The 21,864-nt window shown below is 39.3% G+C and overlaps 1 protein-coding gene across 2 annotated transcripts in view; it reads left to right on the forward strand.

Moving 5' to 3' along the window:
* Positions 1 to 4,877: 4,877 nt before the first annotated feature.
* grk4 (G protein-coupled receptor kinase 4) overlaps positions 4,878 to 21,864 on the forward strand; it is a 47,694-nt gene continuing 30,707 nt past the window's right edge. Inside the window, exons 1-2 of one of the 2 annotated variants that reach the window (XM_077205177.1) lie at positions 4,878 to 5,233; positions 19,728 to 19,823. In XM_077205177.1, the coding sequence (XP_077061292.1) occupies positions 5,182 to 5,233; positions 19,728 to 19,823 (148 nt within the window). In that variant the 5' untranslated portion in view covers positions 4,878 to 5,181. The remainder of the gene's footprint in view (positions 5,234 to 19,727; positions 19,824 to 21,864) is intronic. The other variant, XM_077205176.1, reaches the window with a different exon arrangement.

A 21,864-nucleotide genomic window follows, 5' to 3' on the forward strand; every position in this document is an offset into this window, starting at 1 on the left:
GATATTTAAAATGTTTTCAGTGTTAAATAGTCTTTAGAAATAAAAGTTTATTGATCTTTGAAAAGCTATACCTGCATTATTATGCCATTATCATTATTTTAGATGAAAATGGTCTCAGAACGACAATATTATCGTTTATTATCAATATTATCGTTTATCGCAATAATTTCTTGGACAATTTACCGTCCAGCAAAATTTGTAATCGTGACAGGCCTAACTATCGGTGTGTTTATAGGTGCAGACATGAGGCCATTTTTTTTTTTTTTTTTTTTGCTGATCCGAAAAATGATCCGATCCGTTACTCTGATCCGAGAAACGATCCGAACCGTGAGTTTTTTGATCCGTTGCACCCCTAGTATAGAGCAGAGAGTATAGCTTGCCATTGGCTGTGCTGCAGCAACTATATGGTGAGGCGGCAAACCAATCAGGGCGCTTTGCGCCAGAGCGTGTCAGAGCCTGCCAGAAGGGGCGTGGCTTATGACTATGTAAGCCTAGCCGGCTCGCCATTGAATCAGATTTAATCTCCTTCAGCGAAACTTCACGTCGCTGACCTCTCTAGAGATCTCGCCGTCGAAGTGCACCTTGCAGCGGAACGAGCGACCTGCCAGCTAAGCAGAGTTAGACGACCGGCAGGCGCATCTATGCCCGGCCACCTCTAGCGGATGGAGAACCAAAGCGGTCTACCCATCCAAGCCGTGCCGCATTACGTCAGCTCTCGCTGGTCGCGCATACGCCGCCGCTGGCTAAGCTGCATCTGCCCTGAAAACCATGGGCGTTCTACAAGTGTATCAGGCCAGACTCCTCAAGTGCTATGGAAGAGGCTGGACCGGATCCAGAGACGTTTGGGGATCTTCGCAGCGCTATGGATTTAGCCCTGCGAGCCACTAAGTCAACCGCCCAGGCTATCGGCAGGGGGATGGCTAGCCAAAATTGCATTGGACCCTTTGCCTCGGGCTCCCTCCTAGTCCAGGGACGCGGGGGAAAAGAGAGGGTTTGAGTTCCGCTGCGGCCGGACCGGCCTTAAAGAGAGCTCATGCACATCTCACACTTCAGGTGACTGTAGATGCTCTTACTACAGTAAATGGGCCCGTCATCAAGCACGCACCCCTGTTTTTACAGCGACCTGTATTTAAAGCACAAAAAGAGCACTTTTCTGTCTATCCCCCCATTAAGATTCGCACTCCACTACAGACGAACGCCGTAGCAACATTTCATAACAGCCCCCTACACAGTTCAGGCGGTCGGAAATGTTTAATCATCAGTCACCAGGCCCGTTACAAAGCACGCGCCACTGTTAACAGACACTGTCTCCACTACAGCAGTAAACGCTCTCATAAAAACCAAGGGGCCGTTGCGGTGAAAGGCAGTGTAGCACACATCCTTCGCACCGAAGTGTCAATGAAAGGAGCCGTCGAGACAGTCTCCCCGCCCCTAAGCGAGTCTGGCTTTTTCAGCCGCTACTTTCTCGTAAATACTCTGATTTTGGATCTCAGACACCTGAACAGGGCCCTCATCAGGTGACCAGTCAGGATGCTTACAACCAAACAAATTCTCGCGCAGATTCGCCCAGGGGATTGGTTTCTCTCATTGGACCTGAAAGATGCTTACTTTCATATCCAAATAGCCCCCCAGCACAGGCCATTCTTGAGATTCGCCTTTGAGGGGCAGACTTATCAGTATACGGTCCTACCATTCGGGGTCTATCGCTAGCAACTCGTGTCTTCACGAAATGCATGGATGCCGCGCTTCTCCTGTTCTGTTCAATGCACGTTCTGAACTACCTCAATGATTGGCTTGCTCTAGCGCAATCGGAGGGCGAGTTGTTAACACACAGAGCATTTATCCTCAGCCATTTGGAATGACTGGGGCTTAAGGTCAAATTCACGAAACCAGCGCATTGCTTTTCTAGGGATAGTTTTGGACTCTATGCTGATAAAGGCACGCCTCTCGCCAAAGTCCTCCCTCGCTATACAATGGCTTGTGGGTTCGTTCAAAGTGGGGTCACACAGGCCGCTGAGGACATTTTATAGGGTCCTGGGTCTGATGGCCTCAGCATCGTCAGTACTCCAACTGCACATGCAACCTTTGCAGCTCTGGCTGAAGCGCCAAGTGCCGGCACGAGCGTGGTGCTCCTGCCATCTGCGTATCGAAATGGACCACAAATGTGTTAGAGCTCTAGCTCCGTTGAAACGCCACGACTGGTAACAGTCAGGGGTGGACATGGAAGTGGTTTTAAGGAGGAAAGTGGTCTTGACAGATGCCTCCAACCTGGGTTGGGGTGCCCTGTGCAAGAATAGACCAATCTCCGGCCTCTGGTCGAGCCCGGAGAAGCACCTGCAAATCAACTGCCTCGAAATGAGAGCAGTTTGCTTGGCTCTGAGGTTCTTCCTCCCAGAACTGAGTGGACACCACATCCTGGTCCGCACAGACAACATGTCGGTGGTGTCCTACATAAACCGCCAGGGTGGCCTCAGGTCAGCCAACCTGGACAGAATGGCCAGACTCCTCCTCCATTGGGCCCATGCCAACCTGCGCTCGCTGAGAGCGGCACATGTGCCGGGCATCCAAAACCAGGGTGCAAATATGTTGTCTAGGGACAACATCAACCCAGGGGAATGGTCTCTCCACCCACAGGCGGCTCAAATGATTTGGAGCACCTTCGGCAGGGCAGAGGTCGACCTCTTCGTCTCAGAAGGCAACGCTCTCTGCCCAATATTCTTTTCAAAGAACAGGGACGCGTTGGCCCACACTTGCCCCAACCTCCCCCTCTATGCATTCCCTCCAGTCTCGATGTTCCCACAAGTCATCGAGATGATCAGGGAGGGCAAGTGCCCAGTCCTCCTCATAGTCTGACTCTGGCCATCCAGGACCTGGTTCCCAGAGCTGGTGGAACTGCTGGAAACAGCACCAAAATACCGCCAGCAGCCCCTCGCGGACGACTGCTGGCTACCGAAAATAAACACAAAACTAAAATACAAAATACAAAAACCAAAACACAACTAAAACACAGGCCTTTTCCTCTCTCGATCATCAACGCCGTCGCTCCTCCTTTTTGCTTCAGCTCCTCCGTGAGAGAAGCGAGACCGGTGTGCTTCACAGGTTATGTGCCTAAGGTGCTCTCAACCCCATTCAGAGCCCAGGTTATTTCCCTATCTGCTCTTCTCTCGTCGGGAGAAGACAAAGACTCGGGTCTGCTCTGCCCAGTCAGGGCTCTCGGAGTCTATGTGTAGTGCTCTGCAGCTTTTAGACAGTTCGGAGCAGCTCTTTGTATGTTTTGGTGGCCGCACCAAGGGTCTGCCAGTCACAAAGCAGAGGTTATCGAGATGGATAGAAGATCTCACAATCTCATTATCTCCTTAGCTTACGCCTCTATTGGCCTTCAGTGCCCCATAGGCGTGAGAGCCCATTCAACCAAAGCAAGGCCTCCTCTGGAAGCATTTCCCTATGTAGGGGGGTTCCAGTCTCCCCGTAACCTGCAGGGTTGAGCTTACAATAAAGTATACTCCATCATAAGGGCCCAGGGGTTCTCTGGCCCAGGGAAGTTCTTAGCTTCTATCCTATGCTATTGGATATGCCTTGTGCATATGCTCAGAGCAAAAATATAGGGTGAAGTTATGGTGATAGCACGGCATTTTTATACGCAACACAAAGTGACCGTTCTCAAAAGGGAATGTATCATTTACTAACGTAACCTGGGTGAGAATAGGGAACGAGTTTTGCGTAACCTGCCGTGCTACCACATCTGGCGGGTGTTTCACTTCAGTGGATTTAACCTGATTCCATGGCGCTGGCCAAGCTTATATAGTCATAAGCCACACCCCTTCTGGCGGGCTCTGACGCGCTCGGCTGCGAAGCTCCCTAATTGGTTTGTGCGTCTCAGCCGCCTCGCCATAGGATGTGCAGTTGCTGCAGCACAGCCAATGGAAAGCAAGACGCTCTGTTCTATGCTCGCTGTGCATAATATTCTCGAGAAAAGGAGTTTTCCCATAGAGTCTAACTAGACGCAACACTCGTTCCATATTCTCAGGGGACCAAGGTTACGTTAGTAACCAATACGTTTTTCAAAGGGCAAAGTAATTAATTCATTACTTAGTAATACATAACACCAAACACAACACTGATTATTTCCTTTAGAACTTTTGCTGTAATGATGATAATGCTGCTTGTGTAGAAACTTTTTAGGAGTGTCAATTAACCATGATTAATTTTTTGATTCCGCAAGTTTTAACCGTATGTTCTTTAAAAAAAAAAAAAGTTTACAGGACAAATTAAAATTAGTTTAACATGTTGTACATCGTTTGCTGAGGCCCCCTAGTGGACCTCGTCCACTTTCTTGAAGAACCAATGATGTGAATTCATTGTTTGTTTGTTTTTCACCTTTCACCAAAAATATACCACAGTATACGTAACATTAAATTAAAAAATATATAAAGATATTAACTAATTATATTAGATTCTTTCATGTAGGCTACATACATTAGTGTAAAGTCTGTTAGTTAATGTGTTTAATGTAATGGAAATCGTAATAGAATTGTTCAATAGAAATCTTCAATATGCTAACATCAGTAAAAATCCATAGTTGCCCAGTTTCCCAACAAATAGTTAAATAAATAAAAATCTGCAGCCTACTTATCTGGAAGTTTCTGTACTGAGATGATGAATTTTTTCACAATAATCTGCCTTGTTGTCTTTGCTGGGTAAATGTAGTGGACGATAAATCTGAGCTGTGTGTGAGAAACGTGATGTTTTATAACATATTTACAATACTTTGAGTATTGTAGGCTCTAGGGTTCGCAAATATTGTAAATGATGACAATCAGATAGAGAGCGAGACTGTGTTGGTTACATTCTGGTTGTAAGATGATCCCTCCTCCTCCAGAGCTGACGGTGTAAGCGAGAGCTCGCTCGAGACAGGAAGGACTGCTGAGCACTGAATGCTAACAAGGGGGAGAGAGAGTAACGTTACATGTCCACGGCGAGCGGAAAGGTGGGGGGTTCAACAGCGAGATATGGAGAAATACAATTAACCTGCAATGTGCCAACGCCAAATTCACGCCGATCATAACCATCCTCACCACCGAACATCATCCTCATCATCACCACCACCAACAGCGCGACCGTCCTCGTCTTTTTTCTCCTAAGTGAAATGTATCGGGACTGCACGGGATCTTTTTTCTGACAATGGAGATTGAGAATATCGTGGCCAACACCGTGCTGCTGAAGGCGAGGGAAGGTAAGAGACAGGCAATGGCGCAATCAATTATCGATAAACGAATCCCGTATTAACTTCATCATGGACGGGACTGAATCCAGCGTCTTACTGGATCTGACTACAGATCGCCACATCTGTATAGCCTACATTCTTGAACGAGTGCTCTCTGTTAAATAGCATCTCATTTATTATGCTAGTAAGTTACGCACGTCATATGCACAGTCTCCTCTGTCAGACCCCTAATGGAGGTTACTATGTATTTTCCCCTGGATTCATAACGCAGAGACCGCAGTGTACACCCATCCCCGTCTCTTCACCTGAGAGGGAGGTTGAACTGCAGCTGTAGGCCGCAAGGTTGCCCCTCTATCTGCGCACAAAGGAGTACACTGTGATATGAGTGAGGTCGGATTGCTCCTAGCTGGACCTGGTCTTATCTGTGATAAATTGGGTATTATTGGAAGACTCGATTCTGATTGGTCAAGCGCATAATTGAGCGGTCAAATGTCTTTTTTTTTTGTATAATAACTGGCAAACGGAGTGGCTGCTTACGAAATTGCATACTCTCTTGAGTAGGTACTTAATTTGAATAAGTAATTACTTCGCAACCTCTAAAAAAGTATGTTCTATATGTGTGTAGTAGGAATATAATCTAGGCATACTATATTTGCCATATTGACATTATCATGTGACATACCATCATCATTTACAAATCCTCTCCCGTGGCCTCGTGGGATATTAAAGTGTCCATCATATGCAATCTTGTCAGAAATAGTAGGTCTTTTGGGAACTTTTTTTTTCTTCTCTTTTTATGAATACTGTGAATTCGGACGTCCTGATTTTGTCGCATACTGTGTTTCGCCTACTACATATAGTAGGGAAGTATGTGATTTCGGATGCAGCCGATACTTCACCATTGCCAATGGCAATTTACCAGCCTTATGTCTTGGGTATAACTCCATGTACTCGCTCTTCATGTCAATGCAAGTTTGTGAATCAAAACTTTTATTACAAACGCTTACTGTAATAACCTCGGATGACAGTATTAATTTTAAAGTCGGCACGAAATTAATATTTTTTCAAATGCATGTTATAGATGTTATTGTGAACAATTAATGTCTGGGTGACGACTTCTCGAACAAGAAAAAATGTATGACGGGACTTGATTTTGTCTGTCAGGAATTGATTGGATGGTTCTGGTTTGCTATTGCTATGATGTCATGTGATTGACAGGTTGTCCCGCCCTCACGCCAGTAAACACGTCATCAGTGAAGAGATGTTGCTGCAAGAGGGAGGGGAAGTTATTTTAAATTAAAGATTACGAGGGAACGTGAAATAAAAAATATTATGTGCACGAATAAATCATTTATTATATATACATTATTCCATTAAAAAACAAGAATTGCAAACTTCATGGTTTCATGGTGACTTCAAACACATGCAAGCTCATGTTCATCTGCCTCTGCTTTTGAGGGCAATACCCACATCTCAAAATCCAATCAACATCCGATGCATAGAACTAATTCCCCTCCTTAAATTGTTTTCTTTTTCAATAATCGATAACACTCAAATGCATGTCACAGTATGGAAGAAAAGATCTCTCATTACCTCCAATTCATCGCAACTTTATATGGCATACAACTTTTAATAGATGGCTATTAGAAGTGGCTCAGGTGCCCTCAAGAAACCAAAATCATCAGTTGGAAGACAACAATTTGGGTAGAAATTAAAATAGAAAGCACTGAGTACATCTTAGCTAACTATGCCTTTAAATAAGTTACTAATAATATATTTTAGTAGTGTTGCAGCCTTTGTCCTGCTAGTAGGACAATTGTTTTCGGACTATTTTTCTTAGTGAAAGGTTTAAAGTTTTAATGAAACCATATTGTGACTTCCGTATTGCGACTGTCATCCGAATGTAACATTATCGAAGAAAAAAAAAAATGTGGGGACTTGGTTCTATGCATTGCTTGTTGATTGTATGTTGAGTAAAAAATTTGAACGACGCATCGGCATCGACGTAATCGATTACGTCGATTACAAAATTACGTAGATTTGAGGGTAATGTGTCGATGTGCCACACTGTTCACATTAATCCCTAATCCCCTGTTATGTTTCACGCAAAACAAAACTCAGGAGCAGATGCTAATGGCTAGTATGGCAGCTCCGCTTAATATGATGTAGCCTTTCGACAAGCGCATTCTATAACCAAACTGACACCTGCACATTTTCAGGACTCACAACAGCATTCTCGACAAACCTGCACTGAATGAACAGATAAGATGAGAGCCACACAGAACTGTATAATCATGACAGGTTTAGTCTACTTAAAATATATAGATTTTTTAAAATATCTGATGGATGAACGCACGCCTTCATTGGACTCGTTTATTTAATAACACTCTGTCATTTGTGATAAAACTTCCTGGTGTTATGGACATAGCCATTTTTGATACCGTCGCTGCATGGCGTTGTGACTTCTGGTCTTTGTTAATACAGATATGAACGAAACATTTCAAGACTCACACCTTGCTGTCAATCCTAAACAGTGACTATGAATGCAGCCATCATAGACATTTGTATTACTGATAGATGCCTATTCATTCTTGGCATTTAGTTATTTTTTATGTTGGTAGTTAAAAAAATAAATTATTTTATGAGAAAATGTTTGAATAAAACATTGAAAGATTTATGGCAGAAGCTGTGGTTATTATTTATTGGTAAGTAATTATTACCTGGTACCTAAATGATTAATCGACTGATCAGAAAACAATTAGATAATAATAATAATAATCAATAGATTAATCGACTAATCGTAAAAAAAAAATCATCAAAAATAATAGTTAGTTACAGCCCTACATGAAACATGGATGAATCATTCCTAGTAAGATCTATGACGTGCATTTGTAATTTTCATTTTACGCCATCTTTAAGATAATCTACTCAATATTTCTGTTATTTATTTTGACAAGCTATGAAATACTCCACAGGGAATTAGGGGGCCTCAGCAAACTTCTAAGGGGACTTCAAGACTAAAAACATACTTACTTATTCACTTAAAATGCTAAAAGACTTTATGCTAAATACTAAAATCAACATATAAACTGACATCATTATGTATCGTTTTAATTTGTCCTAAGAATAGCTGTTGTTGTTATTTCTGCCGAACATACAGTTCTGAACAGAAAGTTCTGAAAGTTCTGGAATCACAGTGTTAATTGGAATTAATTATTTAAATTAACTGACACTCATAGTTTCTGTTAATAAAAGGATGGAACAAACAGTATTGTCATCAATACAGCAGAAGTACCTAAGGGACTATCTTAGCCTACATTAGAATGGGGGCTTTATATGGTCTGGACAATGCATGGTGGTCTTGGAGTTAAAAAGATTGAGAACCACAGTTTCTTTATAAGGCCTTTTTTTGTTCACAGTTGCGTCAGTAGCCTTCTCTTTTCTTTTAGTGTGTTAGTTGATTAGATGTTCTTCACTACTTGTTTTGTAGAGCAAGTAACAGGTCGTGCACAGTTTTCTTAGATAGGGCTCAGTATTTTTTTGTCCAAGATAAAGCTATTCTTAAGGTAACTGCATTTCTGAGGTCATCTAAGCTTATTACATTAATAAAGCTTACAAATGGAGTGGTTTCATGAATTGATTTAGGTATTTAGCATTTGCTGAGATTGTTTCAATTTAGATTATTGGTTAAAATTTATAGATTTTAGGTTAATAATTCATACGAATGTACAAAGGAAAGGGTAGGTCATGTATCTGGACATTTTTACTCTTAAGATTTTCAACTGTTTTTAAACAACTCGTTGCTGTAATCCCACAATTAATATCAGCTCATAAATGCTGAATTTTTATTAAAAGCACAATTCTGTTTTAAATAGTTTTAGATGGAGTACAGTAGGACATGCCAACTTTCCGAATGTATTTCATGTCAACTTCCCAAATACATTTTGAGGAATGCTGAGACAGCATAAACATTGTGTTTCTTTTAAGGTGTGTTTGTGTCGAATAATGAGGAAAAAGTATTTGTTGGACTTAACTTTCTCTGTAGGCAAATTTATTCAGAGTGAAAGAGTGTTTTTCTTGTTTTCAGCCAGTCATCTTGTTCGTCTTCCTGTTTATCTTGTTGTGCCTTTATGTAAATACAGAAAATATGCTTGCCTTGTCTAGCTTTATATTAGCTGCTCCAAAAACTACTACCAGTCTTACACAGACATTTGACTTGTGGCATGAAGTCTTGACCAGGGTGTTTATTGTCTCTTTCTTTGTCTCACTTCAGCAGTTGCTCATATCTGTCCTTGTAGATTTTAGAGTAGATTGAACAGATGTGTATTATCTGTGAGGGTCTGACCGGTCAAACAGCTCAGTGGCTGTGTGTGTGTGTGTGTGCGTGTGTGTGTTTGTGTGTGTGTGTGTTTGTGTGTGTGTGTGTGTGTGTGTGTGTGTGTGTGTGTGTGTGTGTGTGTGTGTGTGTGTGTGTGTGTGTGTGTGTGTGTGTGTGCGTGCGCATGTTATTGCATTAGTATTGAGTGAGTGATATGTTGTCAATGTATAATCAAATGCAAGAATTCACATGTGGACTATGTGCATCTGTACTGTGTGAATTAACATGATAGATCTTAATTATGTTTAGGAGAGACTGTTGTTTATATTAAATATATACATGATTTTATTTTAATAATCACAATGCATTAACAACTATATATTTTTATTTGAAGTTAGTGGTTAAACAGATCACAAAACTCACGGTTAGGATCATATTGCGTTTTTTTGAGGTACAGATAATTTTTCACATTTTAGGGGTGGGGTGGTAACTTTACTATCCATTTATTACTTAAAGCACACTTTAAGTTCTCCGATACCACATCAAAAACTTCTAGCCTAACTAATAAAGTCCAGACATTATTACAGTAAAGCAGGGCTGTACAGTGCGACATATATCTCACACGAAATGGTCTGTGCGGTGAATAAATTTACCACAGCGATACAGTTTTGCATGTTCATAACACAGCCGCTCAATAGTGTGAAGTGATTGTGCTTGTTTGCGTGTGAGATTGATGGCGCACTGCTATTATACTTGGTAGTTGTAGTCTATTGTGTGATTAAAACTCGTGTCCTGGCTGCATTGAGCCATTTTCTCCTACTCCATTTCTCACAATTCCTAAGTAACTAATTGTAACATAATTTCTAATTTCACATGCCTCTTTAAGTGATGAACTCCATTACTTGTGTTTGTTTTCAGGGATGATAACAGACGTTTTATACTTGTGCTACAACTGTTTGGCCTGTGCTACAAAACTTTTTTAACCTTTGTAGCACCAGTACTAGTGCAAAAAAGTTCATTTTACAGCCCTTATTAAAGGCAAGTGACCAGTCAGTAAAAACAAAACAAATACACAATTCACAAGCATAGATAAACAATATAACAAAGTTACAAATAAAGTAGGGATGCACCGATATGAACATTTTGGCCGATACCGATAACCGATAATTCTTTACATTTGAAAGCCGATAACCGATATATTGGCCGATAAATCTAAATTAAAATTTTTATATACTTTGATTGCCTGTATACATAAACAAAAGGCTCACCATTAAAAGCCTTGTCTCAAACACTTTTAACATAAATCAAACATATACAATACAGTATAGCCTAGTTTGAACCAGTGTAAGATTCCTTAACTTTTAAAATTAATTTTACACTCCTATGGGCAACTTTCTTTATTAAAAAAATGGTAACACTTTATAATAAGGTTTAATTTTGTTAGCATTAGTTAGCATGAACCAAAAATTTTATAAGACATTTTTAAGAAAGTTGTACCTGTTAACATTAGTCAATGCACTGTGAACTAACATGAACACACATATTTTATTAACTACTATAACAAAGGCTATTGCTCTCTGTTAGTTAATGCATTAACAAATGAGACCTTATTGTAAAGTGTTATCAAAAAATCTATTGCCTAACAAAAAATAAAATACCTAAATAATGCAAACAAGTCATTGGATAACATTGGGCTGCATATAAAGAAACAAAATGGATCAATAAAATGGAATCGCCTCTGCACGGACAATAAGGAAATAATTTTTATCAAACCATATCATTGATGAAAATAATACGAGAACAAAATAATGGTAGTTATTAATTATAACACAATGTTTTTGAAAAAAATAGACATTTTTAATATTACAGTGATATTAAACATCTTTAATAGCTTAGTTACTGTTTCAAATGACATTGCTGTGTGAGCTGCGCGCGCTGAAGCTGAAGAGAACGAACGTTAAACCGAATCGCTTTGCTAGAAGGTTTATCAACTCAACGGTTGCTGAAGAATGCAAACCCAAAGAATTTACAAATTTATTACAATAGTGAATACAATTATAATTATATGACAGTCCCAATCATAGCTTTTAATGTTTTGCATTGTTGTTTAATCTGATGCTGAAGAGAACGAGCACCGGGAAACTGAAGAACTTTTCTAGCAGGTTGTTTAAATCCACGAAACGCATCATATGTGAGATTAATCAGATATTTATTTTACATCAACTTTATATTACGACTTATCTGCAAAAAATGACGTGAATGCCTAATCGAACTTGTGCTGGTCATAATGTTGTTGTAGGCTAATCCCTGTTCTGGACGCGCTATTCCCACAACAACGCGCTGAAACGGCAACTAAACCCAGAGAATTCACAACGTTTTATTACAATAGTGTTCTCATTATAATGGCATGTATATGACAGTCCCAATTATAGTTATAAATGTGCATTGCTGTTTGAGCTGCGCGCACGCTAAATAGGCTATAAAGATGATCACCGGTAGCCTACAATGAAGCGCTACTGCTTCGTTCATTAACTCAACCAAACGCATCCTATATTAGATTAATCAGATATATATATACACAAAGTAAACATATTACAACTTACAATGGCACAGAATGCTGCGAATGCTCAAGAGAACTCGACTGTGCTTGTCATGAAGGCTTAACTCCATAGATGCGCTCTTTCCACCACAGCGCGCTCGTCGCGCTGAAACACTGGCGAACAAGAATTCACAACATTCTTTTACAGGCGTGTTTTTATTATAATGCTATGAAGCCTATGTGACAGATTTATGCTGCACATGTTGCACGGAACTGTATCTTCCTTTTCGAAGTGAATCCAATCATTCAGAACCATCATGGCGAACAGCGGCATCTCTCAACTGAAGTAAATAATCTATTATCTATCGGCTTTGATATATCGGCCCAATTTTCTTATCGGATCGATAACGATATCATCAAAAAAGACCATTTATCGGCCGATATCGATATGTGGTCGATATATCGTGCATCCCTAAAATAAAGTATTAATTTCAGGTACAAAAATGTAATAATTAAATGTAAAATAACACTATGTTCACCGTATAAATTTAATATAGATTCATCTTTGTTAAAGCTGTGTTTTGTAGTTTGATTAACATTAATGACATATAGACAACAGCAGGTATTTATAGGCTGCCGTCACTTTAAGACATAACTGACTGTGTTTACAAGAATACTGGCCGAGTCTGGTATTTTTACCTAATTTTGTGTGTATTTGTCCATCCATGTGCAAGGAGAAGCGAAAGAGGAATCAATTTGGAGTGCGCATGCTATCTTAAACGCGCCTCTCTCTTCGTGCATGTGCTTTGGCTGTGTGCGGCTGTGCGTACATATAACAGCGTGCGAGTACAGAATTAAATTCTCTTCTGCTTTTTCTAGCACTGGAATGGTTTAAAATCTGCTGAATGAGTAATCTAGCAAGACAAAACACGTGCAAATTATAAACTTTCAGTCTATGGCGGTTAAACTTGAAATTAAAGGACAATTCCGGCCAAAAATGAACCTAGGGCTAAATAACACATGGGTACTTAGTTTTCATGTTAATCGAATGTACCCAGTTTTAACGTTTGTTTTAGTTTATCCACAGATTAGCTTATAACGCTTGTGTATGGGGCATAGAATAAGTAAAAATAAAAATCACTAGTTAATACTACTAATAATGCTCAAAATAGCCCCACACTAACACGGTAGCATAAATGAGGGTCCCTACTTGCAAACCGAAGCACTGAGAACTTTGTAAGTGTACAGACAGTTTAATAAGAAGATACTTTATAAAGACAGTACACTTCGCGTTTACAGGCAGGAGCCATCTTTGGAAAACAGTCTCGACCAGTCGAAACACGAACGCCGTGTTACTTGAGCTGAACTGTGACTATCGACCAGCACGTAGCACGGCGTTCGTGGTTCATCAAGACTGTTTTCCAGACATTTTTCGGAGTAGGGCTGAACGATTAATTGCATTTGTGATAATATCGCGATATGATGAAATGCGATTTTGTAACCGCAAAAGCTGCGATTACACTGGTCATGTGACACGCGAGAGAAAAGCAGTCTGCAAATCAAGCATCAACTTGGCACGCTACGCATAGGTCTGGCATACAGGAAAGAACAGTTTATTTTTTATGTATGTGATATTGTGTTATTTATTCTCTCTCCAACAATTCTGGATTGATTCAGAGAATTTCAGAATCGAATCTGAGCTTAGTTTTTAAACACACAAGCGTGATGACGCTGCGCGTGCTTTAGAAACAACCGTATTCTGCTTGCTTCTAATTTCTCTCTCTCTCTCGCTCTCTCTCTCTCTCTCTCACACACACACACACATAAAGTTCGGGGTTTAAGCGAATTACAAGGACAAACGCGGGCTTCATTGCACAGGTTTTGCCGCTTTGATGTTTCTCTTGCAGTGCGCGGTCTTGGCCGCCGGAATTTTCCTTACAAATGCTCCACAAAGGCATTATGTCTTTTGGAATGCAGTTGGCTTATATATTAAAATTATGAAAATCACTGAGAAAGCTGCTTTCATTTTAAAATACTTACGCGCGCTTTGTGAAGAGTGCTCGTGCATGCGGCTGTGAGCGACTCATTGGGTAAATGTACTTGCATCTCAAAATGCTTTTGACGCGAAATTAATGTAAACACGTTCAGTTATATCTTAAACCAATAGGACAAACTACATTTACAATTTCAAAAGAGATATGTGCATTAGTCTGAATGCAATTTATCGTATAGGGGGAAAATCACTCCAGCTCTTGAATGGAAAACGTGCAGACAGCCTACTTTTAAATACTGAAAGCACTCTTTGTTTATTGCTTGTAATGTTTTTTTTTGTTCCTCTTTATTTACTACTTTTATATGTTGAAGCTATATTAGTTTATAGCCCATTTAAAATTCTTAACATGTAATTGGTTTAATTAATATATATATATATATATATATATATATATATATATATATATATATATATATATATATATTTATTTATATATTTAATGTGTGTATATTTACACATGTAATTAAATACATATTTTAAGTATTATTAAGATTAATTAATAAGAAAAAAATTAGATCGGATCATGAGCTGCCTAAAGATTCCCATCCCTACTGTACAATGATTTATTGCCTGTCTTTGTCGACTAATACAGAAGGTAAAGAACTTAAAGTAATCGCATATTAAATCGCAATCGCAATAGTGGTTAAAAAAATCGCAATTAGATTATTTTCCATAATAGTTCAGCCCTATTTCGGAGTGGAATATGTTTGATATGAAGAAGATGTTCGATAGGGTCCGTGGTCGTGCTTTCCTTCTTGGAGCAAGGGTTGGAGCGAAGGCTGTCTCCGTCCACCCTCAAAGTACATGCTGCCGCTATTTCAGCTTATCACGACCACATAGATGGCAAAGCACGACCTGGTCGTCAGGTTTCTTGGGGGGCGAGATGGTTGAACCCTCCTTGACACCCCTCTATACCCTCTTGGGACCTTTCCCTGGTGCTCCGAGCACTCCAGGATGCTCCCTTTGATCATTTGCAGTCAGCAGACTTAAAGCTTCTCTCTATGAAGACTTTCCTGCTGGTTGCACTGGCCTCTATCAAGAGGGTAGGGGACCAGCAGGCATTTTCAGTCACCAAATCATGCCTAGAGTTCGGGCCGGCTGACAACCATGTTGTACTGAGACCCTGGCCTGGCTATGTGCCCACGGTTCCTACTTTGTTCTGTCCCGTCCACGCTCTGCGTTTGTATGTGGACAGAACTCAAAGTCTCAGGACCTCAGACCAGCTCTTTGTCTGTTACGGAGGCCAGCAGAAGGGAAAGCCCGTCTTCAAGCAGAGGATGGCCCACTGGATAGTGGATGCCATTGCCTTGGCTTACCAAGTACAAAACGTGCCCTGCCCGCTCAGGTTGCATGCTAACTCCACGAGAGGCGTTGCATCCTCCTGGGCGCTGGCATGTAGCTTCTCGCTAACAGATATCTGTAGACACCTAACAATTTCATCCCTAAACGGGTAGAAGCACTGAGAGGCCCGGCTCTGTCGGCTTGCTGCACCCTACTGTCCACACTTATTGCTCCAGAGTGAAAAACCTGTTGAGTCGGGCCTCGGCCCGGACGTGGTGGAGTGTCCTGTGCCAGGCCTTTATCAGTTGAATCCTTGAGAACCGGGTCTAGGCTGGGTCCCATATGTGTGGCGCTGCGGGGATCCCATATGTGTATTTCTTACACGGCTGCTCCTAAACGGAAGCCTGTGTCTTTCCCTTGGGCTAAGTCACCCAGTATTTCATATGCAGTAGAACCTTCAGGTTGGTCCATATGTATATCTCCACATAACTCCTTTGGGGAAAAATCTGGGTTCCGCAGCGTTCTCCTTCCTACAGAAAAGGCACGTTTTCCCAGTGTTATCCAATGATCTCACTGTATGGATTATCATGGATCAACAGTGACAGATATACTCTGTGTATATAAGAGGCTCGCACAGGGTGCTGGATGGGGTCAGCAGTTGTGGCGCGTTAGTAGGGATTTCTATTCGTCAGTCACAACGTACACCAAGAGTGACCGACTGATAGGGAATGTCTTGGTTACGTATGGTAACCCTCGTTCCCTGAAGGAGGGAACAGAGACGTATGTCCCGTCGCCACATCTGCTGCTGCCCGCTGGGGCAGCCAGCTTATCGGTTCGGCTCCTCAGCAAAAATCTGTAGTGCAATCGCACCTGCTGCTCATTATATACCCGTGCTGCGAGGCTGAACAGCTGATGCAAATGATTGCATTCCAATGTGCATTGGCTCGTTTAGTTTCACTCGAAGTAGATTGGCCTCTCTAGCGAGATGCCTATTCGTCGGTCACTATGTACGCCTCTGTTCCCTCCTTCAGGGAACGAGGGTTACCATACGTAACCTAGACGTTTTATTGAAGAACATATGGTTCTTGAAACTTCTAAAATAACTAAATTAATTGTGGTTACTTAACTTTAAGGGATAGTTCACACATATCATTTACATATCATTTACTCAACCTCTTGTTCCTGTATGAATTTCTTTCTACTACTTAACACAAAAGAAGATATTTTGAAGAATGCCGGTAACCAAAAAAATTCTGGTCCCCTTGACTTTCATAGTTTTTTTTTTCAATGGGGACCAGCAACTGTTTGTTACCAACATTATAAAATACATAATGCGGAGTGTCTTGCTTACACTCAGCAGCACAGGCTATTTTGAGTTACAAATCGCCCTGAGCCTCTTGTTGCTCTTCTTTCACATGGAAACATTTGCTAACAATGGGAATTTGCATTCAGAGTTTACACCTTTTGGGAGCAGAATGCCATTTGCTTGGCAGACACACCCTCCTCTGTGTGCCAGTTATCTCTAAACTCTTAAGAACTTTATTACCTTTCGGTTTACTTCTTTGGGAATGAGACATTTGTACCAGTCGCACTGAGACATTTCAAATGATACCAAACATGTATAATACTGTATAATAATTATTCACATTAAACCATGAATTTTGGTGATCTCAGCATGAGAGAGAAGGAGTGGGGGAAGAGGGAAAGAGATGTATTCTGAGGTGAGACTTGCGTCTTAAATGGTGAAGCTAACTTCACAAGAGAGAGTTAAAATGTTAATTTCCTTTGTTTTCTCAGAGAGTTGCCCTCTCTTCCAGTTCTTCCAGTTTTTCCAGTCATACACTGCTCATTTTTTTCTCAGAGACATATGCAGCTGTAACCTAAACATTTTTTTTGTGTAGGACTATATTTAACTTTTTAAATGGTCTACATCTGCTATACTTAAAATTCTAAAATTGGTTTAGAGCTTTTTGGATTCAACCCACTTTATTTTCCTAATTTGTTTGAGATAAAAGTATATTACATATTATTAAATTGTATTAATAAAATTATTTTATTAACAAGTGTCATGTTTGTGATTTTCATTTGTCAAGTAGCCAGCTTCTGCCCATGAAATCGTGATTTTATTAAATTCATTTTATTTATTCAGGTACAGAATTAACATGTTGTGTATTTTAATTTTTTTTGTCAGCATTGGAAACACGAACAGCCTTCCTTCGTTTGACAGACGGAGTATTTTTATACGAGCTTCAGAGATTTTCAAGGCATTATATTTTATATATTTATATAATATTTATATTTTTATGTTCATTTATTAAAAAGTGTCATGTTTTTTGTGCTACTTGACAAATGAAAATCACAAACAAGACACTTGTTAATAAAATAATTTTATTAATACAATTTAATTTATTAATATGTAATATCATTTTATCTCAAACAAATTAGGAAAATAAAGTGGATTGAATCTAAAAAGCTCTAAACCAATTTTAGAATTGTTTTAGAATTTTAGAATTGAATTTTGTGCTTCCTTCGTTTGACAGACGGAGCATTTTTATACGAGCTTCAGAGATTTTCAAGGCATTATATTTTATATATTTATATAATATTTATATTTTCATATTTATTTTATTAAAAAGTGTCATGTTTTTTGTGCTTCATTATAAAGACTTTTTAGATCAATACTTGATCAGCAAGCAATATTCAGAAATGTGTGCAGTTGTAGGCTAGCTATTATTTTACTGATTAACTCTTATTGGTAAAAAAATAAACAAAATTACAAAAATTGGGATGAATGATGTTTGAGAGGTAACAGGTCTTATTCTTACCAATAGTAATTTAATAATATGAATATAATAGATTTAATGCATCTTTTTGAACAACAGTGAAGCGGTGCTTTAACGGGAGCAACACCATGAACAAAGATAGGTTCCGTCAATGAATACAAGCAGTCGGATATATGAACTCCCTTTTTACTTGATCTGCTCCAAGAATGTACACTTCCTGAATGTACTGTAGTCAAACAAAACGTAAGTCTGAACACACCAGCATGAAACTCAAGTAGGGTATTTACAATAATGCTCACGCACGCGTGCACGCACCTACTTGCTCACACACACACACACACACACACACACACACACACACACACACACACACACACACACACACACACACACACACACACACACACACACACACACACACACAAACACACACACACACACACACACACACACTCTCTCTTGTTGTTTCTGTTGAAAGGAATGGCTACTGTTTTTCGCAATAATTGAAGTATTGGCATAATTTTTACGCTAAAGTTAAGTTAAAGATTGTGTCGACATTTGCAAAAAATTATCGATAATTGCCATTTCCATCTGCTATATCGGTAAACATTTGATTCACTAAACCTTTTTTTTTTTCGCAAAAAAATCCTTGGATGGAAACCCAAATAATAAAAACCGAAATAATCACTCTAAATGTTTTCTACCCCCAAGGGTAATTTCAGAGGCCAGCAGTTCTCTCTCTCTCTCTCTCTCTCTCTCTCTCTCTCTCTCTCTCTCTCTCTCTCTCTCTCTCTCTCTCTCTCTCTCTCTCTCTCTGTATGTGTATTTTCAAGAGCATGACTTGTAAGTCTGTCTGTAATGTGGCTGGAATTTGCAGTCACTGAAATTACAGTAAATCCTGGAGGATAAACTCTTCTCATTCCTCAGTTTGAGGAAAACTGTATTTCCTGTGTACGACGAATGCTTTCTCTACATTTTGGCCTCAAGACGTCAAGCTTTTGATTACTCTCTTGTACGCTCCTTGAGTGTTTTGCATAGAACAATTATATGAAAACAAGGTATGATTACTTCATATTATCTTACAGGTTCAACGTTTTCCAGCTGTCGTGATCTCTTTAAGGCAATGTGCATTCAGGAATAATAGCTTTGATTACCAGATGTATGGAAGAATGAAAATGGATTGGAGACTGAAAAAAGGATTTCTGTAAAACACTTGTTATTGTTGTTTGACTGTCTGTAGTCTGTTAAAATGCCTTATTTCTTATGTCATCCTCATGTTTCAAATGTTTTGACTGGTTATTACTAGGGCTTATTAATTGAATATTACATAGGCTATATTATGAAAATTCTATAATATTTAATAATTAATATATAGAGTGGAATCTTTTCACACTCATGTGGAATGTGTGCCAAAATAAATCTGTGTTTATGTGTTTTAACCATGGATAGAGACTGAAAAATAATAGTAAATAGCCAAATTACAATGTTATTGAGTTTATCTTATTTGTTTCTCTCTTTATCTCTCATAGGAGGAGGAGGGAAACGGAATGGGCGGAGCAAGAAATGGAAGGAGATGCTCAAACTGCCTCATATCAGTCTGTGTGAGGAACTTAGACGCACTATTGGTAAGATAGATGTATGGAAGAGTGCATTCAGAAATGAGTTTTGGCATAATATATGTTTTAAGTAGGGCTGGCAATCAATAAAACTACATAAGTAACTACATAAATATTTGATGAGAAATTTAATCAATTGAAACACATTAACCTACATTATTGTGGCAAGTGTGTAAAATTATTTATTATTATATAATAAAAATTATTTTATTTAATTAATTGCACTAAATTGACAGCCACAGGTTCAAGGTATTAAAATACCAATTTGTTTGTATTTGTATATAAACATTCCTAGTCATGCAGGGACCAGGTGCAGTCTGGATACCCTCTGGGCACGTTGGGTTTTTTTGTGGTTAAAATCAAATTATGCAAGCTAAATTATTATTAGTGTTGTTTGATGTTTTTTAAGCACTGCCCATCTGGCTGATACCTAGAAACCCTTTTTAGCATAATGCAAATTTCTTTCTTTCTTTCTTTTTTTTTTAATGTTAGATTTATCTACATCAACTTGAGGAACTTGAGTTTTAATATATATATTAAAAATATGCATATCAGATTTATAATGTTGGCCATTATCAGCCATTAAAATTCTGTCATCATTTTTTATATCACTGATTTAAATAGTTCAATCAATTAATTGATTCCATTAAATTAAGTTAAATAGCTAGTTGCAGATGCAATTGTGCGGTATTTGTCGTCCATTAATAAATAATTTACAATATGTTTTTTTTTACTTGTTGCACCTTAAATGTAGTACATATTAAAATATTTATTTATAATTATTTATAATTATTTTGTGGCTCTCTAAACAAAGCATACTTATTAGTGTATTCCTCATTAAAAGGTTTACATGGTTTAGAATGTTTCTGTCATTTAAAAATTTATGCTGGTGTGTGGGCAGATGTGTGTGTATGTGTTTGCGTCAGACAGCTGTAGACCTTGGCTCACTGAGGAAGTCCTGGCTGTTTCCTCTTGGCCCAGAATGCACCAGGCCTATAACGTTCCAGAGAGTCCTGCAGCAAAGGGCTCAGCTTGAGCACTCTGCTCAGCATCACTGTGATTTAGTGTTGTGGCTGTATGCTGAGTTTTGCACTTTTTGTGTGTTTAAAGAGGAAATATTTCATAAAAGGGGTCATATATCATGTATTAAAACATTTTATTTTTTCCCTAAGGTCTACAAAAATGTTATTTAAGGGCTTTGCATCTCAATCAGTCAGAATTATGTTTTTCATGATTTTCCATCCTCCCTGGCACATTCCATGAATACAGTTTTGTGTCTGGTGTCTTTATTTCTAAATTAGAGGCACAAATGTCATGTTTAATCTGAGACCTATTAGATATGTCGAGAAATTATTATCTAACATAAAATAATAGTATCTAATTTCAAATATATATGTCAAATGAGGTTTCTGTTTTCTTCCTTAACTGAGTCCGTGGCCCTGTTTACACCTGGTATTTAGGTGCATTTTGGTCGATCTGATCATAAGTGAACGATGCTGAATACAGGCGTAAACGGGGTCTAAAGCGTTTTGAGCTTGTCCCTTCCAACCACTTCCAAAGGTAGTTGAAAGCGCATTTGACCGGATTGCTTTCGTAGTGTTGATGCTCATGTGTTAGAATGCGTCTGAACCATAGGCGTAGCAGGCCCGCGTGCGGGGGGGTCCCGCTTGTTGGAGGGCCCCGCGAAAACCCTGGTGCCAGGTTGTGCCGATATACGATGATCAGCTGATAGACGCGATGCGCTGATGCGCGATTGACGATGATCAGAAGATGATCAGCATCAGCTGACCTAATAAATTAGGCCTATTATTATTACTTTTATTATTAAATTAATAGGCTATTAGTTACAATTAAATTTCCCCGCAGTAATTTTATAGCGCATGTGTAAGATCCACTGACTCGCCTTCATGGTTTAAAATGTAAATATGTCCAATATTGTGCAAAAATTTCCTTTATCTACAATTGCTCGCAAAATGATAGACAATAATCAAGTAAATTATTAAATAAATGAATAGGCTAAATTAACGATTTAACGAAGAACGTTTCAATC

The sequence above is a fragment of the Siphateles boraxobius genome, unplaced genomic scaffold, assembly GCF_051911475.1.
Source record: "Siphateles boraxobius isolate OS27281-9 unplaced genomic scaffold, OSU_SipBor_1 53, whole genome shotgun sequence".
Classification (NCBI taxonomy): domain Eukaryota; kingdom Metazoa; phylum Chordata; class Actinopteri; order Cypriniformes; family Leuciscidae; genus Siphateles; species Siphateles boraxobius.